Source organism: Vitis riparia, chromosome 8, assembly GCF_004353265.1.
Source record: "Vitis riparia cultivar Riparia Gloire de Montpellier isolate 1030 chromosome 8, EGFV_Vit.rip_1.0, whole genome shotgun sequence".
Classification (NCBI taxonomy): Eukaryota; Viridiplantae; Streptophyta; class Magnoliopsida; order Vitales; family Vitaceae; genus Vitis; species Vitis riparia.
The window spans coordinates 11,367,635-11,379,342 of NC_048438.1; the positions used below are offsets into that span (position 1 = coordinate 11,367,635).

Genomic DNA, 11,708 nt, shown 5'->3' on the forward strand with positions numbered 1-11,708 from the left:
CGATCGAAATTTGAACAAGTTTCCTGATTCATCTTTTTTTATTTCTCCTCTTCCTTTGTCATTTTATTCGTTCTTTTTTTTTGTTTTTCCACTGAAAAAGAAAGAGTTGAAGTAGAGTCACCATGCGATCGGTGCACGGGGTGAGTGTCGACCACTGTCGTCATTAATCACCACCAGTTTCCCCTTAATTGTGGCCAAAACCCACCATCACCGTTGCAACTTCTTCACATCTCGAGTTCCGACGACTTCCAACTCTAAAACCATCTTCGTCTTCACCACACCAAATTCCAATCCTTCAACACCTATTCGCTGCTGATCCACCTCCATTTTAACAATAGTCGTAGCAGCTAAAGGAAAAGAAAAATCTGGAGGTGCCAAGGTCATTGCCGCTGCAGCTCCACATCAGTCCATCGTTGCCGCCATCACTTCTACCTTTTTTTTTTTATCAGTAATGGAGACCCGGAAGGGCAATATTGGCACAAAAAATGGAGTCGGCTCAGAGTGCATGAAAGCAATATTACTTTCATATTAAAATCTAATTCTCATATTTCATAAAGTTGGGTTCCGAAAACCATATATTTCCCAAATGGTCCCATCAAAACACAAGTTTCCCTTTTATTATTATTATTTTGTTACTACCGTCTACATTTGCACTTTGGAGCCCCAACCCTACCCTTCCTATCTAGGTCCCCATTAATAAAAATTCCGTTTTTAGATTTTAATTCCTTAACTATAATAAGGTATTGTTTTGATTGTTTCTTATTTTTTGCTTCGGATTGAAATTAAAAGCAAAATCACAATTTTTAAAGGATAATATTAATATTATAAAATTTTTATTAATATTCTTTTTGACTTTTATATTAAATTCTTTTTTAAGTCTTAAATTGTGTAGATATTGTTTACTTTAAGTTCAAACCTAAGGGACCTTTACGACTTTAAAATGCATCGGGTTAAGGATTGATTCTAATACCATTTGTAAAGACTTGCACCCACCCAACCACCTAATCATATAGATATCACCCGTTCTAAGCCTAAAGGGGTTCTCATGACTTTTAAATACATCTACAGGTTAAGAGAAACCTCTACATATATAATTTTAGGAACTTTTTGCCATTCAATGTGGGATATCACATAAACTCTTTAAACAAAAGCACTAGACTTTTCAAAAGCCACATCAAACACAAGATTTATGTATATTTAAAGGTAAACTTATAAATTTAGAGGCTTGAAATTGAAGTAGCAGCACAAAGTTTTTACAAGATAAAGAGTGGCTAAGTAAATAGCCTTGTTCACACCCTCACACTTCATATTTCACAACTTTCACACTTCCAACACCTCACACACACATTCAAACCATATAAAGTAAACATGATTATAACATAGGATTTCTCTGTTAATCCTCATATTAAATCGAAGATTTATAGCCAGCATCGGTTTCCACGGTCTGGAGACTACTTGAGTCCATCAACAAATCAAATGCAGTGAAAGAATAAGCAGGGAGTTCAGCATCCAAGTCCTTGCCTACATCTTTAAGTTCAAATCGGAATGGTGTAACCTGCAGCCAAGAAAACAACAGAAAGAACAAGCAGACTGTGATTTTGGATATAAGAGCATCACTGATGTAAAACAATGGTGGGATTTGGCTGAAAATACCTTGGTTGGTTCTTTGAAGGAATTCTCATCCATCACATTGCTAGATGTGAGTACAGTCTTGGTTGCCCCGGACAATTGTAGGGAGTTGGTCTGCAGCCCATCCACGGAAATTTTGAGACTCACTGACACGTTTCTGAAGTTTACAACCTGCAAAAAGCCAAAAAAAAGAAAAAAAACAGGGTTCATAACTTCATATACAAAACCAGATCTTTTCATGGTGATCAAGCTAAATTGCAGAAAGAGTCCTAAATGGAGAAAGCAAATGAGGAGTTTCAGAAGATTTGTTGGAAGACCTTTAATTTTATGTAAGTTTTGTTATCCTGGGGGCTTTTCCAAGTGATTGCAGAGGCAATAAGTGAACTGGAGGAATTAGTCGTGAGCGTTGAATTGAGAAGAGTCGCTCCACTGGAGTTGCTGAAAAAGTGCTGCATCCAGTAGCTAGGAGTTCCATACACAAAGGAAGAATTGAAAACGATTGCATCTGGGCTCCAGCTTTAATGAGAGAAAATTTTTCCAAATTTAAATATTGATTAAGTATAGAAGTATAATGAAGGCAAGGTTTTAGTAGGAAAATGAGGAGACATACGTCCTGTCATTGGAATTCACAAAAAGTGGTGCATAGCTTGCCATCTCAACAACATCACTGCATTGGAGCAGAAAGTAAGTACCCGGTAACTACTGTAGCTTCCAAAACTAAACTAAAAGCATAAGGATCACAAAAAACAGGAGATAAATGATAATGGAATCTTAAATAGCTTCCATTATCGGTTTTAATGAACAACATGATGGAAATTGATAAAGTTCCATGTTACTGCTGTTGTTGGTGAAGGATCAGAAAAACATGTCAGAAAAGTTCCCAAGAGAGCTAGTATGCTGAACTTCAGGATATTATGTAACTATATTGAAATTTAAACTATCTAAAAACCAAAAAAGAAAAAAAAATGACATAAAAAGTTCTTTGCATTAGACGAGATAAGTTTATATAAAAAAGAAATATGGGATTAAAAAAATCAGTAAATATTAAAATCAGAAGACACGATAAAAAAATAAGGAAACATTACATCAGTTTTTCTTCTCAAAAGAAATTGAGAACAAAAGTTTGAAATAATTACGCACAAACTCAAGCATTTGAATGAAAACCTTTTCCTCAGGAGAGCAGAGCAGACCTGTTCTTTTCCACCCCAATGAGGAATGCAGCTTCAGCCAATGCTGCCAAAAGAGTTCCTGAACCAGCATCTTTACCTGTCACAGCATACTCACTGACAAAAGCCTTTGGAAAATCATTCAGCAGCAGAACAGTTCAGGAGCATTCATTTAGAGCTTGATTTGTGAATTAGATGAAGGCATTTCACCACACCTTTGGAGCATCACGTGATGTGCGATCAAATTGATGAGCCATACTATACAGGTTGATGGCAGATGTGTAAATCTAACCAGGAAATCAGAGAGTAAGACAAGGACCGTTGACAACCAATGACCATTGCACCTATTCATGTTATAATATGGAAGAAGCCACTATATGAAGCATTTAATAGGTAAAACAAGGCATGATGTTAAGACTTTTACATGGAAATCATAGTAATCGGCTGGGTGATTCAACTTCCGAGAAGACGCATCACAGTTTGTGATTAGTTTGATGTCTGGATAAACTCGTTTGATAGCATCATAGAACCTCATGTAGTTTCCTGATCAAATAAGTGTAAATCTCAAACCAATTAAAGAGAAGCTTTACCATTTAGAAACTGAGGTGCAATGTGGGATTTATGGAATCTATAGGAGTGTAAGTTTGTTTAGAAGAGGAATTTTCACTAGAGTTCAGTATGATTTGCTGATTGTGAGAGCACTTTGAAAATCAGAGTTGAAATGATTCCTTGGCTAGATTGCTTTTTGGCACAAAAATGTTCAGTTTAGAGGTTGGAAGAGAAGAATTTCTTGGATAGTATTTAATTAGGGTTTATAAATAAAGGAAAAACGCATCTTTAATCCCCTTGTTCCACCTTTTCAGTGAAATGGAAGCAACAGAACCCTGTTCCTCCTGAGCCCAACACCCCCACCCCTACCCCCTTCACCCCAAAGGAAACCACATCCACAAGGGTGATGCAGAACCCTGTAATTGGTAAACAAACAAACTGAAGAGGAGCCAAACCCTTCATTTTAAATCAACTTTGTGCATGAATTTACTTAACAATTTTAGCATGGAGAAAAATAATATGCTCTCTATGTTCCATTACTAAGTAAGCTATGCCTTCCATTAGATAAATAAGCAAACAAAGAGTATGGATTTCAAATATGCATACCCCGGTAATTCTTTTTCCAGCAATCCTCATTTCCAATTGCAATATATTTTAAGTTAAAAGGGTCTCCGTGTCCCATTGCAGTCCTAACAGAACCCCATGTAGAATTTGATGCACCTCTCGCAAACTCAATACTATCAAGGGCTTCCTGTGTAAAAAAGAACAAGATTCAAGCACAAGCATACACTAGTTGATTACTACTCAACTTATTAATTAGATGAAATAGTATGATCTCCTGAGTTAAATTTTTTACACCATTTCCTTCTGAAATCTCAAAGAGCAAGAAAGCATACTTGCAGAAAGGGTCCAATACTAGTGGTATCGACTTCATCATTGTGGCTGATTCCTGTATTTTTAAAGCAACAAGAAAAAAAACAAAGAAAAAACATGTCAATTGAATAGAATTTTTTTCTTCAGAAAAAAAAAAAGAAAGAAAATAAAAGCACACAAACATTTACAAACAGAGTCAAGGGACTGGGCATATGCTTACCATTGTTGAACACCCACACTGGCAATGCACCAATGTCCTCCGCTAGCTACAGGAACAAAACATTTGTAAATTACCTAAGCAGCATCTCATGGAAATTGTACAAGCACTAAGATATAAATGAAATCTTTCACAATTGACAGGTGGAAAGATACATACTTGAAGGAACTCGAAATAACCAAGTCCATCATCAGTCCAGTACTTCCAAACATCACCAAAGTGTCCAGGTCTCTCCTCCCAGGGCCCAATTGTCTGTTTCCAGCGAAATGCATTTCTTAACCACTCACCTTCAACGAAACAGCCACCTATGCAATATAAATAGAGAACATATTATCTGAATTAATTAGACCAAATGCCTGAGCCTTCGGAAGAAGTCATGGAACCAGAAAATATTATGAATGGATGCAATTAACAGATGAAGCCGCTCAAGATAAATGTACAAAATGATGAACCGCCATCTAAACCTAAAGAGCCTCAACTTCAAAAATATCATATCTGAGTAGTCTCTAAAACAACTCAAACCAAGTTTTGAACCATCAACAGAAATAAGTTAATGCATACCTGGAAACCTAAGAAATCGAGGTTTCAAATCGGCTATCATTTGTGAAAGATCTTTTCTGAAATTATGGTTCTGTGACACAATAAAAGTTGTATAAGGCAAAGGAGCAAATAAACAAAGATATTTTCCTAAACTGAAGACATCACAAACAACTAGTTGAGAACATTGAGATCACACATTGACAAATTAATAAATGCATTGTCCAATATCACCATAACTCCCACGAGTTAACTACTAGCTTCTGAAGTACCAAGTCTAGGTTGAAGTCAAACAAAAACTTTACGTTCATATTGTTCTTTCTGGTTTAAGAATCCATAAAATTGTTCCACTTCCAAAGTCATCACATTTTATGATTTTAAGGAGGAACAAAATTTTAACATTAATTTCAATGTAGAGGTGAACTAAATGATCACAAATATACTAAATTTGCAGTTTAGGATACCTAGGGCCAACTCGTTAGCTTTTACCACTTCTTGTTCAATCTTAATAATTCATATTATTAAGTTAAAAAATATACTTAAATTTCACAAAATGATCATCTCATTTACATATTTTAATGTTGAGAAGGTAAATCTCGGATTTTAGGTAATATTTTACTTTGAAGTTCATCATTGATTTTCTTTCTTAAATTATTGATGGAATTTTATCACTTCCCTATCCTAGCCTTATTAAGAAGAACGAGTTATGCTCTTACAGGTGACAGAATCAATCTTATACAAATATAGATTGACGGCATCCAGATTGACTACCCACTGTTCTAGAATAGGTTTATCTGAATAGTGCCTGCAAGAATGCATCTTGAGCACAGCACATAATAACATGAATATAAAGGAAACATATACCCGGTATGTGTCCACAGGCATTACTGACACTTGATCAAACCATATCACTCCCTTTTTGGTTGTTGTCAATTGAAGTCTTGCATTACTATTTGTTGCTGTAGCTCGCAAATTAGCTGTATATTTCGTCCAGTTTCCGACAGTACAAGCATTAGCTCTGCAAGTATAAAGGGCGAACTCTTAAGTATTTAGGGAACTGATCACATTGCATTCATGAAAATACAGGAACACTCTAAATGGTACTTACACAAAGTTAGTAGCAGCGAGGGTGTCCACTCCATTTGAGCTAGTCAATGCCACAGATATATTGACTGCTTCTTCTGAGCGAACATGCATGACCACAGTAAACCACTTATTTTGTTCAACATTCTGTAGGATGCAAAGTAAAAAGATCCAAACAGCAGCAAAGTCAATGAGAAATCAGAAGAGAAATGATGTTCAAGTATTATTGGAGAATAAGAACACAGATCCTCATCCAACAAGCATTTTCACTCAAAAATGACCACTACTTGAGCTAAAACACAGATTTTCAAAAGATATCCTAACCCTTATTTTTAATAGAAGGGCCCGTAAAGAAAGAAGTGAAATTGGCTTTGCTCCAACACATGACAATAGGTCATACAATTAAGCCCTGAGTCTTAATGTGAGGTCCTTGTTCCAAATCAAAAGGCTTTACAGTAAGGTCCCCACACGATTCAACTGGGGATATATTTTTTATTGTGATATAAGTTCAGACAAAAAGGAGAGAGAAAAAAAAAAAAGAAGCCACTATTTCGTAAACTGTCAACTAGTTCTTACCATGCCCCAGTACCCAGGGTTGTAGACACCAACGCCTCCAGCTGGACAGATATTAGTGCTATTGCTGTCATTGCCACAGAGCACCTCCACTCGAAGCGCTACTTTGTTACGCTCAAAGGGTGATGAACGATCTGTTGCTACAACTACATATGATTCATTCCCAATTACAGCCCAGGGATCAATGTTTGAGGGAGTGATAGGGCCCCCCGCTTCAAAGCCTGAAATTTGAACCTCATGAAATTCCCAATCTTTAAAATAGTGCAAGCAACAACCCACTGTTCTGTCAGCTCAAGAAGAAAGTTTATATTCCTGATCTAAGAAATTCACTTGAAAGAATGCCCGACATTATGTCCTATGTGACAAAATATTTTTTAGCACAAAAATGTAACTATATACATACTTGTAAATAGGTTATAGATGGCATGGATTCAAACCCAAATTCCCCTTGCTCACACATGCAGATTTTTCCACTTTGTTTCAATAACTATGTCAAATTTTCGAAACTTTATTTTGCTCTTTACAATCTATAGACACGTTCTAGTTCTATTCTCATGCACACAGAAATGCTGAATACAAAAACATTAAATATTCGGGTTTTTGTCCTTGTTATCTGAAAACAAGAGATTTAGAAATGACCTCTGTTGCTGACAAGCTCTGCCCACAGTCCACCAGCTCCTGCATGGTTGATCTCCTACACAAAGACATTTCAAACAAAGCTCAATCTTCAAAATCAACATATACACAATTACGGTGGCAGTAAATTGCTAATTGCTCAGAATTCCAAACAACCCAACATTTAATATTCAAATAGTTTCAACAATCAATCAAGACACAATCACAAATCAAATTGTACTATGTCATTGGCAGCCAGACCGTAATTGAGGAAGGCCCATTGGATACATGATGATCCGAGAATCATCGTCACAAAGAGACAAACCCAACAGTTTATTCTACTAGAAAATTTTGAAACAGTACTGATTAAAGGCACAAACCGGGAATACCGGCAGCCTAAGTGGCAACAGCCAACAGGAAATAAAGGAAATTTCGCTAATGTAAGTAAAAAAATTCACCTCAAAGAATAATCCAAACAATGTTTCTGGCATCTTCCGGCCAGGCCCTTTAGTATCAACGATCAGCTGCGCCGTCTGGTTCCCATCAGCCCCAATGGGCAAAAACTGATACACAGAGGAAACCAGAAAGAAGAAGCAGAAGAGGACTTTGCAAGAGGCGCGGAAACAACCCATTCCTTCCTTCACCACATCCAATTTCCACACAGCCTGATAAAACAGAACCCGATTCAGTTACACTCAGCCCAGTTGACAGAAAAAAAGGAGATAAAGCATAAACCGCGAAATGGAGCATCAGGCAGACAGTTAAAGCTAGCTAAAAATGGCAAACGCCATCATCAAAGATGTTATTGCCGTCACACCCACATCACAAAAGGCTCAAATTGCAAAAACCTCTTAGTAGGTTAACAACTTTTCAAAAAATCCAGTTGCGGTTCACCAGAATCAAGAGATACAAAGCCAGAATAGGCGCAACTATGATCAATCAACAAGACCCAGAATGGAGAAACAGTCAACGGACCTATATCCCTAACGAATGATCAGGATTTACCTGAAAGAGTAGATAGGTATCTGGGTTCCTCGGGATTGAAAGTGTGGGTTGTGTGAGAGATGAGTCCTGGCTTGATTATTTCTGTTGATTGTACACCTATATATAGGGAGAGAAAGAGAGAGACAAGGAGCCAAATACAAGAAACGGCTGACACACGCTTGAGTGCCATAATGTTACTAAGTAATGGAGCTTTTGGTTTTGGCTGAAGATGAGGAGGAATTGACTTGTTTAAGATTTTTCTTCCTCTGAGGCCCACACTATTCTCTTCTCCAATGATAACTCCTGCTCATTTTCTTTTCCTTTTCCTTTTTTTTTTTCTGTCAAATATGTATATGGGATATGATTTTTAGAAAAATAGAAAATTATTTATATTAATAATTATATAACAAATATTTCTTATTACAATTAGTTTTTGAAATCAATTTTTAAAAACAATTTTTAAATTTTTTATAACATTTTTAATCTATTTTTTCATTTTTAAATATTTCTTTTAAAATATCACATTTATATAATTATCTTTTAAAATAATCCTTAAAAATAATTTAAAATAATTAAAATATTATATAAATATTTTTTATTTATGGGAAAATGTGGAAATAATACCATTGCTTTTTTTTTTTTTTTTTTTTTTAATTTTGGGTTCATAATAATTCATATATTTTAGCAAATTAGTGCGAATTAGGCCTTTTAATTCCAAAATTGTTACTTGCACAGGTGGCATACCCAACCCATTTTTTAACATTTATCTCTGCCCAAAATTTTAATTTCAAAAGCAACTAGCTAGATATACAAAGAGATATAATGGGTATATTAATTTTATTTATGTTGCTTCCTAGTTCCTTCTATGGTGCTAATACTGCCATATGGACAAGATAAAGCTAAAAGAAAAATGCAGCATGCCTCCAAAATACTTAGGAATGTACATTTACGGATGTCATTATTATAGTTTGTTTTGTCCTAAACCTAATTAGATAATAAAAATGAAATTATATATATTTTTATCGAGCATGTACCGATCAAATATGTCTGAATCATTAAAAATATATAAAAAGTCTAGACCGACAAAAATGAAATTGGTATAAAATAATGAGATTTATATATATATATATGACGTAACCCGATCATATTTAACATGTATCGATTTGATACTCTATTGATATTTATATATATTTTTATATTTTTATCGAGCATGTACTGATCAAATATGTCTGAATCGTTAAAAATATATAAAAAGTCTAGACCGACAAAAATAAAGTTGATATAAAATAATGAGATTTATATATATATATATATATATATATATATATATATATATATATATATATATATATATATGAAGTAACCCGATCATATCTAATATGTATTGATTTGATACTCTACTAATATTTATATATATTTTTATTTTTTGACTTGTACGGACGGAAATTATTAGCATGGCAATTGGGGTTCATCATGTGCTATTACTATGGCGTAACCTAGTCATCTACAAAAAGAATGATTGAAACTTATCGCTTATTATATGACGAGTGGAGAGTTTTAAAGTGGCAAATTCTGAAACTAAGGAGGAGAAAAGGGGGAGAGTGAGGGGGATGGGAGACGATTTAGGTTTGTTAATTGAGAGAGAGAATGCTTATAAGTATGGCATCTCATGCGTACAAGTAATGATTTGGATTTTGGAAGAGCAAAGATGAATAAGAGACAAAGGTTGTGGACTGTGGAGTGGACGTTTTCCCAGCGGGGGTGATTTTTCTTTTTGGTGTATGGAAGAGAGTGGAAGATGCCTGGCGTTTACTCCAAGGGAGGAATATGTGTACACTTTTTTAGGGTTTTCAATTGGGGTATTTGGGCAAGTTGGGGGTAATTTGAAGTTTTTTTAGTGGTAATGGTGGAATGGTAATTGAGTGGCTTTGAGTGTGTATGATGGTGAAAACGAAATTTTTTAATTTAAAATATTATGTTAAGATTATATTTGTGGAGTATTTTTGCTGAAAATATTTTTTTTTATAACTTCTGTCGGAAGTATCGAAAGTATTTTCTTTTCAATTATGTTTGGTTAACACGATATGATATGACATGGAAAGAACAAATACTTCTTTTTTTCGATGCGAATTTGACACGCCATGGGAGAAACCACTCTTTCAAACCACTCTTTATATTTATAATTGAAAGGGGGTTCCGCCGTATCGTATAGTGAAGTTATATCCCAGATTCCCACAAAATAGAATCATTTCTTTCAATACTCACTCGTTATTAGTTAATAATCCTACTGATTGGATCTATATGCTTATTGTGATAGGAAATGAAATATTCAAATGATTTTTCATCGAATGACTATTCATTTATTGTATTTTAATGTAAATAGGGGGCAAGAAAGCTCTATGGAAAAATGGTGGTTCAATTCGATGTTGTCTAACGAGAAGTTAGAATACAGGTGTGGGCTAAGTAAATCAACGGACAGTCCTTAGATATACATATTTAAGATAACATATCAATGAAATATGTTATATAATATTATGTTTACGATATAATATCTCAAGATATACATATCATATGATATACATATAGTATGGATAGAATATTTTTAAGGTAGTATATCCAATAAGATATGTTATGTTATATTATGTCTATATTTAATTTATAAAATGAAAAAAAATGGAATATATATTATTCAATGTTTAAAATAAAAATTATATCACATTCTAATATTTTCTATTTTAAAAAAAATGAAATTTCTCTTGTATTTAACAATAATCATGATTAAAATATTTAAACTTTATAAATAATTTTTTTAATTATGTTATTCAACATATATAAAATAATTTATATATCATATATTAATATTATGTTATTGTTAAAAAAAATTCTTTTTTAACTATAAATTTAATTTATAATAAAAAATATATTTTTTAAAATGAATATATAAAAAATAAAAAATTCATAAAATAAATAAATTTATAATACATCATATATGCATATCTCATATCTTAATATTAAATTAATATATCTCAAAAAAAAAAAAAAAAAAAAAAGATAATGTATCTCATCACTTATCATATATTTGAATATAAGATATAATAAGTAACGAGTCATCCCATTATCAACCAAATATATGATAAAATATAATATTCTTTTTTTTATCTTATGTCTACCAATCAAACATGATATAAGGTTGCGGGACATGCATATCGTAGGATATAATATGCTATTTTTAGCATATATCCTTAAATATACATATCCCATAAGATATACTATATTATATTATATTTATATTTAATTTATGAAATGAATAAAAAATAATATAAAATATATATTATTTTTAATGTTTAAAATAAAAATTATATCACATTTAAATATTTTTTATTTAAAAAAATGAAAATTTTGCTATATTTAACAATATTCATGATTAAAATATTTGAATTTTACAAATAAATTTTTTTATATTATGAGTTATTTAATATATA

The 11,708-nt window shown here is 33.2% G+C and overlaps 1 protein-coding gene across 1 annotated transcript; it reads right to left on the bottom strand.

Annotated features, from left to right (window-relative positions):
- Window positions 1-1,177: 1,177 nt before the first annotated feature.
- LOC117920812 (alpha-L-arabinofuranosidase 1) lies at window positions 1,178-8,380 on the bottom strand. The gene is made up of 18 exons (XM_034838454.1): window positions 8,248-8,380; window positions 7,701-7,907; window positions 7,267-7,321; window positions 6,631-6,848; window positions 6,080-6,201; window positions 5,836-5,989; window positions 4,996-5,065; window positions 4,594-4,739; window positions 4,438-4,483; window positions 4,241-4,293; window positions 3,951-4,095; window positions 3,220-3,338; window positions 3,011-3,082; window positions 2,820-2,923; window positions 2,240-2,296; window positions 1,947-2,145; window positions 1,654-1,800; window positions 1,178-1,555 (listed from the first exon to the last, which is right to left on the bottom strand). Exons 2-18 carry the CDS (start codon window positions 7,872-7,874, stop codon window positions 1,406-1,408), a joined length of 2,031 nt encoding a protein of 676 aa, XP_034694345.1. The 5' UTR covers window positions 7,875-7,907; window positions 8,248-8,380; the 3' UTR covers window positions 1,178-1,405.
- Window positions 8,381-11,708: the final 3,328 nt, after the last annotated feature.